This window comes from Furipterus horrens, unplaced genomic scaffold (assembly GCF_987537825.1).
Source record: "Furipterus horrens unplaced genomic scaffold, mFurHor1.1.pri manual_scaffold_1, whole genome shotgun sequence".
Classification (NCBI taxonomy): domain Eukaryota; kingdom Metazoa; phylum Chordata; class Mammalia; order Chiroptera; family Furipteridae; genus Furipterus; species Furipterus horrens.
This window is the reverse complement of record NW_028327171.1, coordinates 198,812,846-198,835,963: the sequence shown is the minus strand read 5'-3', so window position 1 is coordinate 198,835,963 and position 23,118 is coordinate 198,812,846. Positions and strand designations below refer to the sequence as shown.

The following is a 23,118-nucleotide window of genomic DNA, read 5'->3' as shown; positions in this document are numbered from 1 at the left end:
AATTTACATACACTGGGATATCATTCTGCCTTAAAAGAGAAGCAAATTCTGACATATGCTACAATGTGAACAAACAGTGAGGACATTATGCTAAATAAAGTAAGCAAGTTATAAAGAAAAAATTTGTCTGGTTTTATATATATAGTATTTAGTGTAGTCAAAATCATAAAGGCAGAAAATATACTGGTGCTTACCAAGGGCTGGGGAGAGGGAAGAATGAGTGTTGTTTAATGAGTATATTATTTCAGTTTTACAAGATGAACAGACTTATAGGCATAAATGTGGCTGAACAATGTGAATATATTTAATACCACTATACTGTACATTTAAAAATTATTGAGATGGTAAATTTTATGTTATGTGTGTTTTCCACAATAATTTTAATATAAATCAATAATTATTAGTAACACACATGGCTATCTTCAACCTTTTTTAATTCCCTTTTTTCACACACAAAAGTGTACTCCTATATAGTTTTGAGTCATCCTGTGATATAAGGAGTTGCAAGTAATTCTAAGCCGGAAAGAATTAAGTATAGGGGTTGAAACGTTAAGTTGATAAAAACAGACTTGAGTTTTCAAAAAAAAAAAAAAAATACTCATCCAAACCAAATATAACTCATATTAACTCAAGTAACAAATACCCAAAACATGTAGAAGAGATTCACAAAGAATTCCAAAGGTGATTTTTCAAAGTGTGAAACCCTGATTGCATGTTTGACGTATCAAGTAACTATGTGAAACTGAATGAAAATCATACTGAATCCATTAAGTATTAACCATCTACTTTGATCTGTTCACTCTATCCTGGGTTCCGAGTGATTACGGCTGTGCCTCTGTTCTGTTTGGTCAACATCACTCATATATGTATTCCATGTCGATTCCCATTTACTAATGAAAGTGGTTTCATGGAAATCAGTTGCACAATTCGGTAGAATTTAAAGAACTTATTATTTTCTTTTCCTTCTCTAATTTCTCATCACTTAGGGGAAACTTTGAGGTACAAAGAAGATGTTTACAAGTAACTGAAAAGTGTGTATTTCAGTTCCCCTTATCGCATTTGCCAAGATTAAGTTATACATGCGCTGTCTCTCTCCTCTGGGTGTCCTCTCGCTGAGCCACTTTTATCTCAGAGTTTGGAGCAGAAATGAGCAGAGATTGCTGGTTCCACCGGAGAGCTGGGGCAGGGAGCTGGCATCTCTACAGGGAGCGGGAGAAAAAAGAACGAGGAGATCAAGCTGCTAACCCACTTAACAATCTTTCCAGTCTAGGTTGTTGCAGGCAGCCGCACGCAACTTTTATTTAATTCTTTGCTGCCTGGCAAGAACAAATTATGTTCTATTTAGAGGTGATTCTTTTGGCAATTGTAGGTGCTCTTTCTAAGCAGGGAAGAAAAATGGTAAGGAAATATGCGGTGACATTTCTTTTAAAGTTCTCCATTAAGTATATGTAAGAAAAATATATAAAAGCAAAAAAAAGAAGAAAAAAACTCGGTTCGGAAGTGTGCAAAGGAAAAGTCATCTGGAAATTAAGTGTCTTGCTCAGCCACTTTTATTCATCTATTTCCTCACACTTTAGTACATAAAGATTTTGATTTAGGTAGTTTAACTAGTTAACTATATGCCACTGTTACTACTTTGTTAATTGTTAACTATTATGAATCACCATATGCCAAAGTATATTGTTTCAGAGTAAAAAATACATACAGGAAAAATTACAATGATAAAACTAAAAGTTTTTAAAAACAATGGAATATTCGGTAAGCTTAACTTCTTCATTTCTAAATTTTGTTATGTTGTATAATTTTAAATATCAAATATTCCAGTGACTAGATTTTTAGTGGAATAAACACATGTCTACCAGGCCATTGTAGCTGTGTAATGGACAGACATCTGCCTGGTTTGATTTCATAGAGAAAAGTAAATTAATATTATGTGGTTATGTAAACTTATAAAATAATACATGATTTCTGTTTACCCATACAGTGGGCCCAGGAATTTTATCTGAGGAGGAAAAAAGCCCCAAATATTGTTTCATCAATAGTAAATTGATTTAAACTAAGAGTATAAATACATGTTATTTTAAAAGTAAATGGGCGTCGGCTTGCGAACCAAGTGTCACTGGTTCGATTCCCAGCCAGGGCACATGACTAGCTTGTACATCACGTCCCCAGTTGGGGGCACAAGTGAGAGGCAACCACACAGTGATGTTTCTCTCCCTCTCTTTCTCCTTTCCCCTCTCTCTAAAAATAAACAAATAAATAAATAAATTATTTTTTTAAAAAGGTATTTAAATGGGTAATCATAAAGAGAGAAAAATTATATACCATTGTTCTTCCTCTCCCCTCTTTTTTTCCTTCCTACTAAAACCTTTCACCTGACCCTATTCTAGGGCAAACCCCACTGAATCTTCAGTTTTTGGCACACTTGTTCCTTTACTCCTCTGCCTTAAAGAGTAGCCTAGTGGGTGAGTGCAAGCCTGTGGCTCTACATGAATTTGAATCTTGACTCCAGAAATTTCTAACTGTAATTATCCTTCATTTAGGTCCTTTATCCTTCATTTTTTTCATATTGGACTGAATTTCGGTAATGTGTGAAATTCTTTTAAATAGTGCCTGCCACATAGTAAGTGCTCAATAAATATTAGCTGTTATTTCTAGTGTTTGTAGTTGCGGATCTGCTCTGCCTATAAAGACACTTTTTATCATGTAACCTATCCTAAAGCTGGGGGTTGCAATAAGCTGCTTCTCAGCTTCAGATCACAATTTATAAGCAAATACACCTACAATTTTGTGAACATGGAAATCAGGATGTAAAAGAAGATATTTTTAGTGCTCTTGGCACCCATATACAGTCCTCTCTGCCCTGCCCCTTGAAGCCGTCTGCTAAATGCTGCTCATTCCCTATGTACAAATCAAAGATCCTGGCAAGTGACCTAAAATCATCTTAATAACTCCATGCAAGTCCCTCCCTAAGTGACTTTGAATAAGTGTCTGGGTTATTAATCTTACTCAAATTTCTTGCCTAATGGTTTCTGGAACTCCTAAAATCATTGAATTTCCCTCAGTGTTTGCACTTAGCCTATCAGAAACCAGGCCAATTGTGACATAGATAAAGTTTGTCTTTCTAGTGATTTTAATCTTTTTTCTGTGCTCTGTCCTCCTTTGTCCCCCATGACTGCTATAATCTTATATCTATTAACATAAATTAGCTGAAATTAGATGCTTGATTATATATTGATTAAGAGTATGGATTCTGGAGCCAATATTTCTGGACTCCGACCTAAGGGCTACCTCAGGCCTATTACTTATTATGTTACCTTGGACGAATTATTAAACTTTTCTGCCTCAGCTTTCTCATCTGTAGTATTATGTTTCTCCCAAGGTTGTCTCAGGAAATAAATTGCTATAACAGTGCCTGCTATGAGATAAAATCATGTTATATCTCAGCTATGGTTAAATCTTTAATATGCTAGTTGATAAGTACTTTGATTTTATCTGAAGGATTTGTATTGGTTATAATACCAATAATGTTTTTTTAGAAAACGATTTTCTGGGGCAGAATGATAGTAGTAGGGCTGATATTTAGGCTCAAATTGTATTGTGATGGAATATAATAGATGTATTAGCAGTGGTTTGCGAGTAATTTATCTCCTTTTTTTTTTTGGTAAATAACTCAATTTCCAGATCTGTCTAGTAATACACCAACAACAAACTCCATTGAAATACCTGTCGATGGAATTCTGTTCTTAAATATAAGTCCATTACTCTTAAATTTTAGTTTTTGTATATGAACTTCAAAGGCAAATTTATGAAAACATTTTACACCAAGACATTTTAGGCTCATTACTGACTGTAATGCCTTTGGGTCACTTTCTTATAACCTCCATCAATATTAAAATCACATTTCATTCCTTAGGTCTACAGTGGCATTTTAGAAATGTGCCTATTGGCTAATGTGCTTGTTTTTATTTTAAGTGTGAGGACTCAGAAGGGCAAATATCTATCCATCCATCCGTCCATCTAGCTAGCTAGCTAGCTAGCTAAGTCCCTTTGGCAGGTGAAAGAATTGTAGGAACTTAAGTTGAGACTTCTGGTTGCTATACCTCCGAAGAGTTTCTTTAATATAGTGCCATGGAACTACCTAATCTTTTCCAATTTGATACCTATTTTTCTTTGTTATCTGTCTCCGTGACGTCTCATCTCCCCAACTGACTGCTACAGGCTAGCAATCTATAACAAAAACTCAGTCTCAATCTCAGATATAGTAAAAAAGAGGCTGCAAGATTAATGGCCCCACATCTAATTATCAAGTCCCAGCCACAGACATTACACGACCCTTCATTATTTATACATGGGGGAGGAAGCTGGGTTAGCAGCACCATAGTGTGGAGATGTTGGCCTCTTGGTAAAGAAAATGTTGGGTTATTCGATCTGGGAAGCCTATTGCGTTTTGGATACTGTTAGGAACCGTGGGGAAAAAAAAAAACTGGTTCCTATCCTTAAGGAGCTTGTCATAATTTCATCCATTTCAATTTTCCCGTGATAATACCCATTTCTTATTAATTCATAGTGGAGACAGATCTATTCTTAGAGCTGTCAAGTGGAAGACAGAGGAAAGCAGAGACTGCTGTTGGAGACCATGGCATATGCACATCATGGGAACCTCTTTATGCTCATAGCAAAGCAGACCGGTACACTGCTTCTCAAAGAATATCTACTCTGACAGGATAAAAATGACAAATGTGGCAATATTCAGGGTTTTTCTTTCCCACCTGCTCAAACACTCTGTGTCAGCTAGCCTGATCTCTCCAGCCCACTAGACCAACTGTCTCTCACACCTACACACACACACACACACACACACACAGTCTTCCCAGAGTGTAGCGGTGCACATTCAGGATACATAATAAAAAATGGGCAGAGAATATTTAACCACAAAGCTGGATAGGGAAAAAGTGTTGAGGGAGGATGGCTAAATTGATCAATGCTGTAATAATGATTTAATGGGGGAGGATAGAGGGTGAAAGCTTTGTGATAGGAGAAGGCACAAAAAGAGAAAGAGAGCCCTTGGGGGTAGCTTGCGGTGAATGAAAGGCTTCGGAGAGAGAGTTCTGCAAGAAAAGGGGGAAAAGACTTAGAACTGTGACCATGGACAATGTTGTGGGCCCCATTTAATTCATTTTAACAGGAGTAAAGGTCTTTCAGTTGAATTTTGGCTGTTGAACTATGCTTCCCGAATAAGACACCACTCACACACGGAACATGCAGCTGCTGCATTTCCTCAGAGGTTCATTTGCACCTCTGATTAGCGAGCTCGCAGATGAGGGACATGGAGCGGACAGAGACCCCAGCATCAATGACAGCTAATTCTTTGCAGTAATCCAAAGCATCGCTCCACTCATGGGTTCCTCTCTCTGTTTCTGACACATACCTTGAAATATTCTCTGCGCCCTTTCTCTCCTTCCATGTACGTTAGCCTGAAATATACAAGAGTGTGATATTCTAGTAGCAGAGAGAGATGTCAGTGTGTTGGATTATTAGTAACATTCCTGCTGAGACTATGGCTTCTCAAACTTTGCCAAAGCATGCAGAGATCTCTAGGACCCACTGTCTCTGTCTGCCAAGCCTGTCAAAGTTCCTAACATGTCACATCCACCTTTTTGCCTATTTCCTGACTGTGGTCCTCTAATAATCATTGAAACTCTGTCTGCATAAACCCTCTGTCTCCAGATTACTTGATTTGCCTGCCACATCACTATCGATGACTCTTTGTTGTTCTCTTATATTTTTATATACATGTTGTAAGGGAGGGAGAAGGGAATTAACATCACTTGAATCCATTGTACCTTACATATGTTATTCCATGTAGTTAACCCTAATGTATAAAGGAAGTATCATCTTCTATATTTTTCTGATGAGGAAAGTCATCTCTTAGGTTGTTTCTTGCCCTTCTACCAATTATAAATAAAGGAAACTAAATACAGACTAAAAACTTGTATTATTTTTCATTTTACCAGCACTTTAATGACTACTTAGAGCAGTAAATGACACAATTGTAAATTGGTTACATGTTCAATAGTATTTTCAAATATTTTATCTTCCTTAAACTCAGGCTGCAATGTCCTATTATAATTATAAATGCCAATTTACTAAAATGTATTTATATGTAATTGGCATTTATTTTAGGTCCATCTACTGCTGAACCTTATTAAGCAAGTAATAGAATCAAAGTAAATGCCACTTAGAAACAATAACAACAACATTAAATACAAAAAAATTTTGACACGCAAATATGCTATGTGAAAAAGGGTTAATAAGATACAAAGGAATGAGTCCCTGTTTCTACTTTAAGGATACTTCAGTTTTCTTACTGAAAGTGGGACAAATAATAGTACTTATGCTATAATGTTTGAAGGTGTGCTGGAAGGAGTGTAGAATATATAGAACAGTAACATAATAGAGGTCATTTTAGCAGATCTAGCCATTCAATGAGAAATAGTGTGTCACCCACTCATATGATCATATGAGGCTGTAGATGTAAGTGATAATCAATAATTTTAAGTTCTAAATAGATTATTATCAACTTTCCTCTCAGCTGAAATGTATGTAAATCTGACCATTTTACCTGAATCTGTGTGTAGAAACAGTTCTCTCCACATTCAACATGCTAATAGAGCAGCTGGTTCCCATGATGTATGAGTTAAGGGATTTGGAAGAAGTAAGACTTTTGAAGGTTTTCCTGCCTTACCCTGCCCAGCCTCCTACCTGTATACAAGATTTCCAATCTTATCATTTCTCCTCTAGATTGATTTATAGCTACAGAAGGACTCAGAAAAATAAAAATGTGCTACATAAGCTCAGTACTTTCAAACTTTTGCAGAATTCTGTGTGCCAGAGAAGCTGGTCAGTCCACTAGCTGTATGTCAGTAAGCCACCTGAGGTGGTACCAGGAGAGCCCTCTGGTACTCACACGTTAGCTGTACAGAGTTAAACTCCTGGGAAAAGGGTGTGCAGAGGTGTTGCAGCCTAGATTTGATACATTTCACAGTTTTGTTCAAAATTATTTTTGATTACATGATTATATAGGCTACTGTCAATCCTTCATCTGTAGATTGACTGAATAACATAACGGTGCTTGTAGAAAAGCTAAGTTTAATGAGGTTGATGTACCTATTTACTTTTGAATCCAGGGATTACTGAAAGCATTTCAAAATACTAACTCCTGATTTAATATATGGATAGGTGAAAAATTCCAGTTATAGATTTTTAACTTTGTCTTTCTCGTTAATGGAAAAACCCGCTCATCATTTTTATGACTAGTAAAATGTATAAAAGTGAGTTTCCATTCAGTAATTAACTTTCAAATCATAGGCAAGATAAAAGTGTTGAATTAAGATTGGAAGAAAATGTAAAGTCAGTTTACATACCAGAAGTGTGGGTGTGAATAAACACATGGCAGTGAGAACTGTCAGAGAAAAACAAGGGAAATATTGGCATTTGATTAAAAAAGAGCAATTTCACGTTACATTAATATCTTTAAACTCTGCTGATATATCATTTGTTGTAATCATGTTTTAACTTCACTATACTATATGTGCCTTATAATAATTTAACATTGAACAAAGCTATATGTGCTTTCAAATTGCCAGGGGGAAATGCAACTCAATGGAAATATATCCACACATTAAAGGAAAAGACTGGGAAAAGAGAGACTGCATGATTTTATACTATTTAAATCTGTAAGTTTGGTTACGAAGCCTCTTATTAGATCTGACACTTAAAGTACACTAGCCCTGCTTTATCTCAGGTGTGTGCGTCCGCATACCTGGAATGGATACCTGAAATGGTGGGTAGTACCTACCCCTACATAAACAATGTTTTAATCTCTACATACATAAATCTGATTTAGTTTAATTTATAAATCAGCACCGTAAGAGATTAACAACTAGTAATAAAACAGAAGAATTATAACAATATAATAAAATTTATATGAATGCTGTCTGTCTCTCTCTCAAATATTATTTTGTACTCATTCTTCTCCTTTTGATAATGTGAAATGATTCAAAACCTACATAATTAAATGGAGTGAGGTGAATGACATAGGCATTGTGATGTAGCATTAGATGTTATTACAAGGATTACTTGAACACAAGCATTGCAATACTGTGACAGCCAATTTGATAACTGAGATGTCTCCTAGGTTACTAATGGGCAGGTAGTGTATACAGAATTGTTATACTGGACAAAAGGATAATTAATATCCAGGAAGGGTGGAACAGGATAGTACAAGATTTTATTATGCCACTCAAACTGGTGTGCAACTTAAAACTTATGAATTATTTCTGTAATTTTCTGTTTCATCATTGGACCATGGTTAACTTTTGTGGGTAACTGAAACCACAAAAGGTGAAACTGCAGATAAAGGGGACAACTATTGTATCACTTTAAAATATGGCCAAGATGTTAACAGAAGTTGGAAGTATATGTCACACTGGTATTTCTTATAGATGCTTTATTATCTTGAAACCATCCTCATCAGAATCCCTGGTACTGTTTTTCATAATATGGGTTTGTGAGCCCTTGCTGGGTAGCTCAGTTGGTTAGAGCATCGTCCCGATATACCAAGGGGCCAGATTGATCCCTGGTCAGGGCACCAACCAGTTAATACATAAATGAGTGGAGCATTGAATCCCTCTGTCTCTGTCTCTCTCTGTTTCTCTCTGTCTCTGTCTCTCTCTCTCTCTCAAATCAATCAATTAAAAAAAGATATATGTATGTGTGTACCTACATCATACTACTGAACAAGTTACTCAAGTGTGCACACTAGCTTTTGGGAAACATAAATGAAACCCTCTTATACCCTGCAGGTCAAATTATGTCATTTTAGTGCTCAAAAACCTTGCCCAACTTCACAGTGGTTCTGCAGACTGAACTCCAACCTGTTTAGGAGACTTACAAGAACACTTTGTAAGCTCCCACTACAGCTGCTATTTCCATTCAAACTGCACACAGCACAAGGGATCCTATTTATTGTAGCTTCAAAAAGCTGGGCTCATGCATCCATGCCTCTGTGTTACTGCTTAGGTTAATCATTCAGCCTGGAACTCTCCTTCCCTCCCCTTCTCTACTGGACAAACTAGACATTCAAGTTCAATTGAAATGCCCACCCTTCTGTAGAACCTTTTTCTAATCCTTGCTCTCCATTTTATGTATACCTGTATTTGACAAATACTATGTTTATCTTAATTATCTGCTACTTTTCTGCTTATTTCCTGCAACTTTAATGTTCCGGGAGGACAGGGCACTTACTTACTCATCTTTTTATCTTCTGGCCAATATAGAGACTGGTTTAGAATAGACTCTCAATAAATGATCTACTTCCCGCTTTTGAATTATATGGTCATAAAAAAAAGATATTATTCTCTCACTCATTCTCTATTAAAAGTAGTTTTAAGAGGTCAGGACTGCCATAGTGTGAAATGACTCCAGAGACATAACTGCATTGTCTTTAGCTAGAGGTAGTTGGAGGAGCTAATCTTTTATGGTCACTGGTGACTTCATATTTTGTAACCCTTCCACTGTCCTGGCATATTACTTGCAGAAAGCAATCCAGAGGTACAATTAAATCCCATCGCCGCTGTCAGTTCCACAAACAAGCAAAACTTCTAGCATGGATTTATGACTCTTATAAATATCAAAGTGGCTCGGGGACTCTAGTTGCTAAAAAAAGAAGGCAAAGCTACATTTTTAGTAACATCTGCTAGACAAGCATAAAGGATGAACTTAGTCATATCTACTAACTTCTACAATAAATAATGCATTGACAAAGCAGAGATTGCCTGTGAATTAAAATAATGCTGATGTGCAAAAAATTCAACACTTATTTAAAAGATTTAAATGGTTGCTAAAGTAACAGAAATATTTGTTTACAATTTTTACTTTATATTTTACCTCTTTGATTGAGTCAGAATGACAGAAAGCAGAAATATTAATTTAAATAATCATGCCATCACTAAGCTGAGTTGGAGAAGCAGATTCTTATTTTAAAGTGACATATTTTCTCATATAGTCTTATTTTTAATTGTATTTATTTTTTCTTAAAGATTTTATTTATTTATCTTTAGAGATAAGGGAAGGTGGGGTGGAGAAAGAGAGGAAGAGAAACATCAAATGTGAGAGAGAAACATCGACTGGTTGCCTCTTGTATGTACCTGACCACCAAACCTGCAACCCAGGCATGTGCCCTGGCTAGGAATTGAACTGGTGACCTTTCACTTTGTGGGACAACACACAACTAACTGAGCCACTACCAGTAAAGGTTTCTCGCATAATTTTAAAAGAATTATTACAATAAACAATAAAATAATCAGATTTGGTCATGGAAAGAGGCAGGTTCGGATTGTACCAGCAAAGTCCTAGTGCCCCAAAACATTCTCCCATTGACAGAGGCTAGTATTTGACTAGTCCCTCTTTTTGATGTCCTCATTTAAAAAATGTACTACTAGAGAAGTAGTTCATAAGACCAAGTCACACTAACATATCAGTGACATGCATAATCTATTTCCTCATGAAATCAGGCCTCTTCAAGGACTGCGTATCTGAGACTAGAGGACAGAAAGAAAGCTCTTGATAAGATATTGAGCCAGAGTTAACGTATCTGTCTTTCTGTTAAGAGACAAATAAGGGACCTTCTAGAGATCATACTTACCCCTCCGCTGAAATACTCTGAGGTGACTGCATTGTGGATGTCGCAGAGATAAATCACTGTGTAAGGAATGTAGCAGACTTGGGTCCACTGGGTGTCATGCTGGAAATGTTCCAGTTCAGCCTGGCTTTGCCCTACTCTTCTTTCCTGATCTAGGACTCTTAAAATTCTTATTTATTGGCCTCTTTCCTTAAACCCATAGAGAATGAATATTAGATACAGAGTAGCCAAAACCCCTTTCCTTCAAAATAATGCTGAATTATTTCTAAACTCTATTAGAGTAGTAACCACATTTATTTCAGCTTAACTCCAATACTGAACATAGTTCTTCACAGACATACATGGAAGGTACTCAAGAAATACTTATGGATAGATGGATGGAAGGAAAGTAAAAAAAAGTTCGTGTTTTTTATTTACAATTTTAGATATATAATTACTAAGGAAACTTTTTATCTACTCCCTCATCTTTTAACACTCTCATGCAGCAGAAATGTTGGAAACCAAAAGCTAATACAGAATTTAAAAATACAGTAAATACAACAGTCCGTAAAACTGCACTACCCAATTGTATACAAGAATCAAAACAAGGTTGCAGGCATGAAAATGTGGCAAATGCATTAATTCAAAAATATCTCCAGTTGGATATTTTGGTCAAGTATTTTGACATGTGCTTTATTTCAAAAATTCAGTGAAAATAGTATTAGCACAAGTGCTATATTATCTCAGAGACTGGAAGCTGAATGCTGAACTGAATGGCTGGGCAGATTCTAAAAGGGCCAAAGCTCTAGAGATAATGAAATGAAGGACAGGGCAGAATGAGCGACCCTTCATGGAAAAACGTTCAATACACAGCCCTGCCACACATTTGGGGACATAGCATTCTGAGACGTGATCACCTCCTTTGGCTTTCCAAAAAGGGGTGGCGGGAATATAAGACTGAGTGAAATCACAGAAAAGAAGTGACTGTTGGCTTCCTGGCTTCCTTTTATAACAGTAATAGGTATTACTGTTTAAATATGAATGACACATGGAAACTACCAAACAAAATCTCATAATGACATGTAAGCAGTCAAGGTGAAATTACTTAAACTTTGTGTGTAGTGGTGCTGGGGGCACTATATCACTAGTTCCCTATTAGTTGGGCCTTAGCATGATACTTTGTCAAGAACCATAAACAAAATTCAAAATTTATAGTCATACTCTTTTTCTTTTTGGATCTGTAAGTAGGTCCTGGGGTAGTAAATTGAAACTACAAATACAAAATGTAAAAAAAAAATATGCAATTCAATAAAGGGGGACCACTGAAAGTATTAAGCTGTCATTACTAAGTTTTTTTCTTTTTTTCCAGAATGGATAGTACTCTGTACACAGTGAATAAAGCTATATGTTTTATTAGCCCCAAACAAAATTAGTCGAGTTATAGATTAAATAGGAGATTGTACTCTGCTACAGATAGTTTCAGTTAAGAGACCACTTAGTGGGCAATTTAAAGGATTTTAATACATCTAATGAAATACATTACTATTAACTGCTATCTGATAAAAAATGTTTGGACTCAAGAAAAGTTTTCACTGCTTTCCATTTTATTTCACAGTCCTTTCTAATTTCCGCTAGTATAAATCAATTTAGATTTATTAGCTTTGTGCAAAAGAACTCCAGTAGGTTTTTAATAATAATTATCATTATCACTGATTAAAGTTATATTGTTCAGGCCAGATGGAGTGCTTTTCCTGTCAGCCAGAATGAGCTTGCATTATGCAGTTATAACGCATTCAAATCTAAATAAACAGATGGCAGAGTGACAGGATATTATATGCTGGTGATGTCAGCAGCAGCGCTTCACGAACAGAATGGCTTTAAATAAACTCCATTGTGGCAAGGATCCGGGCACTTTTAAGAAGGTGACTGAAATTAAGCCCAGGTGTTATGTTAACTTGGAAATAGTACTGTTCACTTGCAGAGGGTAGACCGTTAGGATGATCTGAGGTTCACCCTGGGAGAGTGTGTCTGCTGAACCTGTTCCTTAATTGTGAAAGCATTTAATTTAATATATTTACTAAATCAGTCTCATAAGGAGAGAAAGAGAGACAGAGAGACAGAGAGACAGAGAAAGAGAGACAGAGAGAGAGAAAGAGAAAGAGAGGGAGGGAGAGAGAGAGAGAGAGAGAGAGAGAGAGAGAGACCTTCCCAGCTGTAAGAACTTCCAAGTTCAAGTTAAAAACTGTGGGTCAAAGATAGAAGGAGACATTTGATAGAACTCTATTCCATAATTTTTGCAACATGTTAAAATAAATGTCTTGAATAGGCATGTAACCATTTGCAATTAATATTAGAAAATTAACAGAAAAGGTTTAATACATATACTATAGCAAAGCTTTCATCTTTAATAGATTTTATGCCTACTTTACATTATAAAAATAAGCCCATACCCTTGTACCCACAAAAATGTAGAGTGAACCTCTGAAATTCAGAAGCAAACTTCAAAAAAAAGACATTATGCACAATCTCTTTAGCTAAATTTCTTCTATTGAGTCCTTGTGGGAATTTCTCTGTGTGACAGTGCATTTGCTGGGACATATATCCATGGGATAAGGGTATTTAAGAGGAAGACACCATTACAATAGCTAGAGGCTAATATTTGTAAATAAAGGTAGTAATAATAATTTTAGAGGAGGATATCAAATAATGGAAATTATGCAAATTTAGCTGTTTAAATGCTTGAAATTTTCACACATTAGCCTTGTACTTTGAGGGCATGGAGAGATCAAAGAGAGAGGCAGGCAACTCCAGGGGATAGCTGGCAGGTTTAATAAAAAAGGGACCATATATGTGTACATGAGGTTTGTCTTTAGTGGTCACAAGGTGAGTAGACTTCCACACACCACCACCAGAGTGTTAAGTTTATATGGAGATCTTAACTGGGTTGTCATGTATATAGTCCGGATGGTTTCAGCAATGCCTTACTCTCTCAAGGTTGCGTCCTTGAGACAGCTGCTAGTTTGAGAATATTAGCCAGGATGTGCATTCCAAGGACAGGGAGAAGGGATGACTCTCCAATTGCCCAGATCTATCTCAAAGTTCAGCTGATGGTCACATCCTCTTCACGGCTTTCTACAATTAAATATAATCTAAATTATGTATGCAACCTTTTATTCTGATGGTTTGTTATGTGTTTTTTAGAACGTATTTTTGTTTTCATAAACTTTAACTTCTTAATTATTTATTTAACTCAATAACTTTTGGTATCTGTAAGCCATGAACTTTAGAAGTTATATAAAATAGAATAAGATCATAAGCATAAAACTGTTCAGTAATCAAAATAAAACTTATTTAATATAAATATTTACTTTTTACCAGCTGGTAAAATTTACAAATTCATTGATTTCCCCATTTTTAATAAAATGATGAGAGGATTTTGAATATGGAGATATTGTATTTCAGCTTCACATGAAACTGATATTCAGGTTTTGTTATTTAAGCAGGTATTTTATTAGCTATGTTTCAACTACAGTATGACATAAACATCCTCATAAAGGAGCAAAAATATTTCCTTTGAGGAGATCCAGTCAAAGAGTGAAAGATTATCATGTGCATGTGTGTTTTCCTCTTCTGCAGGTGGACGTTGCCATAAGTCCTGCACTGGCCGATGCTGGGGACCCACAGAAAATCATTGCCAGACTTGTGAGTGTTCAACTCATAGGAAGCATAGGCTTGAAGTGGTTAAGTAATTTTAATAACTGATGATTCTGTGACCTCTGGTGATCATCAACATAAAAATGAATTTTCACTTCCTTGTGGTAAATCTGTTTGTATCTAAGTAAACTGCCTAATTTTATTTCTTTCAAATAAAACATATATAATTGATTCTTATATTGCTTTGCAATTTTTAGGTTAATAATATCAACAACAAAGATGTGGTGATGATAACTATGATTTCAGAGTCTGTCCATCACAGGAAGTAGGGAATCTGAATGGGCACAAAATAATAATAATTGAATTCCAGGTTAATTGAGTATCTCAGTAGTTTTCCAAATAGTGACATCACCATTCATTCATGAGAAAAATAAACAAAAGAAAAGCGCACTGTGTATTTATTCTATTCTATATAGGCTCAGAGCTACAAACTAAGTGAATTATGGATATAGATTCACTATAAAATGACAATGTATCTTGCCCTTAGTGCATATTTTTTCTTATATTAATCATTAGTTCAACTATGCATGGGCTATTATCATTGCTAAGGCATTTAAAAACCAAGTGTACCTAATATAAGACAAATTTCTATTTTTCAGCATTCTTAAAGTCATATGATATTTAAATCAGAACTGGACTTCCACTGATCTTAAGAATAAATGGCTTATTTAAAAAGAAAAATATTCAAATGCTCTATATAAATGGTAAATACTTTCTTCCTGCAAAGTCTGAAATTATATATAGAAAGCAATGTGGTGGCTATTTGAAAAGTATAGAAGACATAAAGAAATATTATTAAAATTTGAATATACAAATATTAGATATTGTAGAAATTTTTAATACTGTTAGATAAAAATTTAGACATCTAAGTTGTCTCAGTTTATGATGTTTGTTAAATTGTTTCAATATAAAATGCAAAACTAATTGCCTTTTGTGAGCCACCAAAGAAAAAAGATGTAGGAAATTATATCACCTCAAAGGTTAATAATCTCTTAAATTTATTTTTGAATTTATAGATACTCTCATGTTTAATGTTCATAAAATATAAAAGAGTATAAAGTAAAAGGTTTCTTCCTATTTGTGTCCCACCTTCATCCTTCAGCCATCCATAGACAACAAATGGTATTGCTACTTTTATGTACTCTTCCAGACACAATGTGTGAATATACTAGGAATTATGCATTTATCCCTGCCCATTTTTCACTCAAATGTTAGTGTGACTTTCATACTATAATGCATATGTGCATTAATTTATTTGTGGTATAAATTCATAGAAGTGGTAATCACAGGGTAATCACCCCTAAGAAATTTGACAAAGATCATCAACATGGAGAACTGGTTCTCTGTAGTTTGTAACAATTTCTTGTGCCAGGAACAATGTGAGTGAGTGCTTGTATCCCTATTCCATGGGCAAAGCAGTGCATAATATTATCAAATTCTGGGCTTTGACAAAGACTTAAAGGAAATATAGTATCTCAGTGTAGACTTAAATTAACTTATTTAATAGAAACACTGTTTTAGGACAGCAATGTTTTGACAAGAATTTGAAGCAGGATCCTAAAGTAAGATTAGATTACTGTTTAAAATACGTGTACTCACTGTAATATTTGTAGACAATGTTTTAAAAGCATCCTACCAAGGCACAGGAGAGCCTCACCACACTCTCATCGACAAAAGAATAATTATTCAGAACAAAATGCTAATAGTACCGAAGGTTAAGAAATCCTGTAATAAGAGTAAATATTGACCCAGGCAAGGCCAATCAGATTCTCTTCCTAAACAATTTTGACTTGGGAACCTGAGAAACTTGAACTTGAAGAGATAGTAAACCTAGTAGAGGTTTCCATTTTGAACCATTATGTTAATGAGAAGCAGAAATGGTCAGTCCTCAGTAACTTAGAAAAATAAGGTAGCCATACTTAGGCTAACGGGAATGAGAAAGAAAGAGAGAGAGAAAGAGTATTTTTGACAGTTTTTACCTTCTAGTTCTCTGGTCTTTGTGATGTCCAGCCACACTCTATCCTTAAATGCCTTAAGAAACACAGTGTTGGACAAAGGGGACTTCCGGCCAAGATGGAGGCTTAGACGGACACGCTAGGTCTCCCTCTACAACTATACAGGAATACAACTACTTCAAAACAAAGGATAACTAGAAATTCCAGAAAATAAAACTACACGGAAGTCCAACATATGAAGTTATAAACCAACGGTGCCATTTGGGCAGGTAAGAGTTAAAGTGGGCAGTGCTGTTTGCAGTCGCACCCGGAGCAGCGGGCCGCGAGGAGTCCTGGTGGCCAAGCCCCTGGCGGCGCCGGACCTAGGGAGAGCGGCCGCCGCATCGCCTTGAACAGTGAGGCCCAGGGGGGCGGGAGGACGATCCCGGTCTCCTAGCTGAATAACTGTGTGAATCCATCTTGGACCCCCGCCCCCACAGAAAGCACCACAGGGCTGCGAAATAGGTCGCGGACAAGCAGGCGCTGGTCGCTATTTTGTGACGCGTACGCAGGCACTGCCCCCACAGCCAGCCCAAGAAAACAAAAAGCATCTGTCAAAATGAGGCAGGCAACTTTAGAAATACCGGTAACACAACTCACCAGGCAGCAGATAGAGAACCTGACAGATGAACAGATAAGAAACCTGTCAGAGGCTCAGTTCTGGGCCATTGTTATCAGGTGGCTTACAGAATACACAAAAGAGCAGGAAAAAGATATGAAAGAAGCGAAAAACTTTCATAACGAAAGGAACAAAACCGCATACGAGATAGAAGGAAAGGAAATAAAATCCAGAGTTCATTTCAACAAACTGGAATTTGGAGAAGGAACAAGCAGTCAACCAATGCAGAGAGAGGAAATGGGAAGCAACAACGAAAGGATCAGAAACCTCTGGGACAGCTATAAAAGGCCCAACATAAGAATCATTGGTTTGCCAGAGAATGAGGAAGATGAACTAGAACTTGAAAAATTGAGTGAAAATATAATAAAGGAGAACTTCCCAGACTTGGGAAAGGGAATAGACCTGCAGGTCCAGGAAGCAAGGAGAGTTCCCAAGAGACTGGACCCAGGGAGAACCACTCCAAGACACATTATAATCAAAATGTCAAAAATTAAAGATAAAGAGAGAATCTTAAAAGCAGCAAGAGAGAAGAAAAGAATTATGTACAAAGGGGTCCCAATTAGACTATCAGCTGACTTCTCAAGGGAAACCCTACAGGCAAGAAGAGACTGGCAAGAAATATTCAAAGTAATGAAAATCCAAAACCTACAACCACGAATACTCTATCCAGCGAAATTGTCATTCAGAATAGAAGGACAGAGAAAGTGTTTCCAGGACAAAATAAAACTGAAAGAGTTCATTAGATCCAAACCACTGTTATATGAGATGTTAAAGGGACTGGTTTAAAAAAAAAAACAGAAGCTAGGGAGATGAAACAAAGGCAAACTAAATAGGCAACGAGAGGGAAAGAGGAACTGTGGGTACGGGAAGCATATTGGGGGGAGGTCAACAGGGAGGGGGAATGGGGAAAGGGAGGGAGATGATATAGGAATTGGGGATCAAGGTAGGAGGGAATGGAATAGACGGAGAGAGGTTGGGAGGAACTGTATGCACAACTAATGGACATAATCTAAAAGGGGGGGACAACTGGAGGGAGGGGGCCACCGGGTGGAGGGGAGCAGAGGGAAGGGAAATTGGCACAAATGTAATAATTTAATCAATAAAACACATTAAATCATTTAAAAAAAAAAAAAAAAAGAAACACAGTGTTTTTCTAGTACATTAAAATGAGTTTTGTTACTTGCCATGAACTGAGGATTAGAGGGTGTCTTGATTAAGAAAATCATCACACCAATGCTTATATATCAAGTCATCAGTCAAGAAGTCCTTGAATTCACCTAATTTTTAACATAGAAATTAAGTTTATTATAATAATGGAAAAGTGACTACTCCATAGAACCTATAAAATTTAAGTTTAATAAACATTCACATGCATTTGATATGTGCAAGTCCAAATTTTAAAATAGTGTCCATTGACATAGATCTATATAGTTTATGAAACATAATCATTTTAAAATTGATTTTCATAATTTTCTCTTGTGAGTTAAAGAAGATAGTTATCATCGACCTCTTTACAATGGGGGAAATATAAGCTAAGAAAATGATTCAGAGGGTTGTTAAACTAATAAAGCTAATACCTGGAACTTCAATCTAATTCTCCTAAGTCTAAAGACAATACTCTTCCCTGTATGCCATATTGTAAAAGGGAACTTAGTGGGTGAGCATATTAGATTTGAAATCAGCCAGATGAAACAAATACCAGTTGTTTCCACTTCCTGGCATCATAAAATGACTTAATCTTTTAAAATATTGATTACCATATATATAAAATAAAAATAATTACATCTGCCTCGGAAGCTTGCTCTATTGGAAACATATCAATGCAATAATGGAGCTGAAATGTTTAAATGTCTTTGTCATATACTACAGACCTGAGAAAGAATAGCTAATATTATAACAAGTCAAAGGAAATGCTGTTAGAAAATATAGTCCTTCTTAAATCTAAATAAATGGATATGGAAACAAAACTCCTATAGCCCAGTTCCATCTTGTGAAGGCTACTGACCACAGATGGCTCAGGAAATAGCAAGCAAAGGCCCAGGTGGAGTGGCGGCTTCTGAAGTGGAGGCTGGTTGCCCATGACATTCACTCCTGTTCTTCTCAGCCACTTGAAAGGTAAATTGCTTATCCATATTTAAAGAGCTCAATATCCTGAGACACAATGTATTCTGCAACTATTCAAAGATGTATGTACTTATTGTGTGACCTGAATTTCAGAAATATGGTCATTTTTTTATGAGATCTTATGAGAGATTCCATAGAGAAATTAGACCTCCAGAGATACCATAAGATACGAGGTCTGTCCAGAAAAAGTCTAGCCATTCTTAATATAACAAGAATGGTTGGCGGGACATTGGTGTAACCTGGCAGCCAATGAGAGTGGACTGGAATGTGCATGCGTGAACAACGATGACTTCACTGTAAGTGAGTAAGAGCAGTAGAAACCTTGAATGAACATGTATACTGTGTGGCCACCACATTCAAAATGACTGAGTATAGCAACGAATCTGCATCAAAGTTTGCATTCACCTTGAACATTCCTCCATGAAAACTATTCAGATGATTCAGGAGGCTTCTGAGGACAACACAAATAAAAGTGTGGCACAAATGCTTCAAAAATGGTCAAGAATTGGTTAAAAGCGATTCACATTCTGGAAGGCCTGCAATAAGCAGAACATCTGAGAATGCTGAATGTGTACAGACTGAAATCAACAAAGGTTGGCAACTGACAGTGTGAGAATTAGAAGCTGATCTGGGGGTTCCAAAATCTTCAGTGTCTGAGATTTTGATGCAGGATCTTGGCATAAAATGTACTGCGGCAAAATTCATTCCACAGCTTCTGCTACCAGAGCAGAAGGAATATCATGCTGTGGTTGCTAATGACTTGATTAAAATCACTACCAATGAACCAGATTTTCTCAAGAAGATCATAACCGGCATTGACTGATGGGTCTACAGGAAGTTGCCTGGTTCTCCAGGCCCAAAGAAGGCACAGCAAAGTTGCAGCAAGATCAAGGCCATGTTAACTGTGTTTCTTGATTGGGAAGGTGTCCTTCACAAGTATGCCCTCCAGGCAAAACAATTAATAAGGAGTACTACTTCAATGATCTTCATTGGTTGAGAGATGCAATGCAACAAAAATGGCCCCAGCTATTGACAACTGGTGATTGGCAGCTTCATCACAAAAATGTTTTCACTCATGTATCATGTTTCGTGAAGAGTTTTTTTTTGAGAAACATAAAATCACCCAGGTACCTCAGCTTACCTACAGCACAGACTTGGCACCCTGTGACTTCTGGCTTTTCCCAAAACTAAAATTACCTTTGAATGGGAAGAGATTTCAGACCATTGATGAACTTCAGGAAAATACAATAGGACAGCTGATGGCAATTGGAACTGTGTGAGGTCCCCAAGTGTCTACTTTGAAGGAGACTGAGGTGTCATTGTCCTATAAACAGTGTTTCTTATATCTTGTATCTTCTTCAATAACTGTTCCTATTTTTCATATTACATGGCTTGCTATATTCTAGATAGACATCATATACATGATCAAAAAATTTAATGTATAATTTTTCACACTTCTTTTAGATTTCTGACGGTCCTTGTGTTAATAAAAATATATCACTTACCCTTATGTGGACTTATCTCTGAATCCTGATTCAATGATTTAAAAATTGGAAAGCATACATTGTGCAAGTTTTTGAAAATATTGTACTCTGATTGGTTGTCCACACAACAGTACCCTAAAGACTTTAAAGACATAGTCTTACATTGTTCACAAATAATTTCTTTCCTTGTAACTGAAATAAATTCACCTTAGGGCTTCTCTGGGGAGATCTAACATCATGATTTGCCAAGTATTTCTTTATTTTTATGGGAAATTTTTCTTTGGGACTCTCCATACAGTAGGGAAGAAAGGTAAAAATATTTAAAAGACACACACCTCAGCTAAGGAACCTGATGTTAATAGTTTTCACTCACTGCAACATATCAATGCTGATATCTTCAACAGGTGCCTCCTCCTAAACCAGCAAATATGCCAGGAATTATCCTCAATAACACTAAATTATGGTGACAAGTGGGAGTAAAGAGAAATGACTCAGGCTCTGGCAGAACTAATCCATGGTAATGAATGACTTGTAAGGGTGAAATGAAGCAGAGTGTTGATCAGAGAGAGACATCTCAGAACAGAGATTTGGGAAAACGAAAGTGCTGGTAATGATGGTGAGCTTAAAGGGAGGTTTGTAAGGGGCAGAAGGTTTTTTATTTTTTACTTATTTTTCAATTAAAGTTTAAACTCAATATTATTTTGTATTAGTTTCAGGTATACGACATAGTGGTTAGACAATTAGATACCTTACAAAGTTACCCCCCCCTCCAATATCTCAAGTACTCACTTGGCATCAAACATCGCCATTATAATAGTCTGTGTTCCCCATAATGTCCCCCACATTCCCATGACTGTTTTGTGACTACCAATTTGTACTTTTTAATCCCTGCACCCTTTCACCCATTCTCCAATACCTCTCCTCCCTGGCAACCATCAGCCTGCTCTCTGTGTCTCTGAGTCTTTTTATTTTGTTTATTTTGTACTAGATTTCACATATAAATGAAATCATATGGATTAACCTAGAGGGTTATGCCAAGCAAACTAGTTAGAGAAAGAGGCAGAAGTTTTTAAAATAAGAAACAAAAGAGTCTTCTTTATTTTCTTAATAGATTTAGTGAAATGGAAGGAGACTGTAAATAGACAGCTTACTATGGACAACAACTTATTCTGAATGCCTATTGAAATTTTAGTGAAAACTTGTAAATTTTTAGTTAAATTTAGAAACATGTTGAGACCTATTTTATGTACTGGTTTGTGTGCTACATTTAACTTTGATTGCATATTTAATGATTTAAGTGTGTGGTTCTTCTATAGCTTTTAATAATGTTCAGGCTATGAACTACAGAACTAACACCTATTTGTAAATGTTTCCCTAAAATATAAATTGTTTTTCTAAACAAAGTCCTAAAGCAAAAACCTTAGACAACCTAAAGAATTTTGTAAACAGGAATGTAAATTGTGCTTCTAGAATCTAGCCAAGTGTTCCATTCTTACTATTTGACTTCATGAATCTCATTTTCTAAAGCAATTTGAATTCATTCTCCTTAAATTCCTTTCCATGTTACAGCATCATGACTGTACAAATGTAAGAATATTTCTCACATAGTTGCAATTGGTCAGCAAAGGACTTCTGATTGGATACTGAGAGGTTCAATACATGTGGAGCAGTGACTCAAACTTGAAAGTACTTTTAAGCTCAGTTAAATAATGACCGCGTTACGCCATGAGACAGCTTAACCTTAAGTAAATTGATTCAGTAGATTAATGTAGTAATGTCAGGGATACAAACTTATCTGCTCAGTAAAGTCTGATGCTTAAAGAATATTATTTCGCAGGCTTATTGGGCAGAATGACAGCACTCTCTAATCATAAGACCTGAGTCCTGAGGTCTGAGCTCAATGGGTTTAGGTATGAGAGAGACTTAGCTTTAAAAAAAAATGGTAATGATTAAAAGAACAAAGTTATCTCTATCTCTGCAAGATGTATGAAGCACACTTATCTCATTTAAAGTACATATCAGGTGTCTCTTTATCTTTTGAGCACAGGATCAAGCCAGCTCTCCAGTGGTCTATTATTAGGCAGGGTGGATGTTTCATTTTTTACATTCCTTTTGTCCTCCTAGACGTGGTGTCATCTCAGTTAGACACCATATTTTATTTTTGAGGAGAATATATAAAATTTCAGAGTTTGATTCTCTTAATCTTTGTGTACATTTGCATTAAAATAGTTACAGTTGTCTTCAACTGCTGGTTATATAAATAAAGTATTCTGAAATGATTACCACTTGATATGCTCTTCAGTCTTCTCAGTTGCTTTCCCCATGACATTTCTTGCTTAGAAACTAATTGAAAAGTGTAAGTTCATTTGATAATAGCATACTGCAACTGCTGGAGTGAACAGCTGTACTCTGACCGTTGAAAAGTCTATGAAAGTGATTAAAGCTACTACATTATTTTAACCAAAACAAAACTTATGGTGGAATTCACCCCTTCCTTCT

At 36.2% G+C, this 23,118-nt stretch overlaps 1 protein-coding gene across 1 annotated transcript in view; it reads left to right on the top strand.

Moving 5' to 3' along the window:
• Positions 1-23,118, top strand: part of LOC150022606 (receptor tyrosine-protein kinase erbB-4-like) — a 147,291-nt gene that overhangs the window by 97,154 nt on the left and 27,019 nt on the right. The window contains exon 5 of the mRNA XM_090288243.1: positions 14,321-14,386. Within this exon, the coding sequence (XP_090144369.1) occupies positions 14,321-14,386 (66 nt within the window). The remainder of the gene's footprint in view (positions 1-14,320; positions 14,387-23,118) is intronic.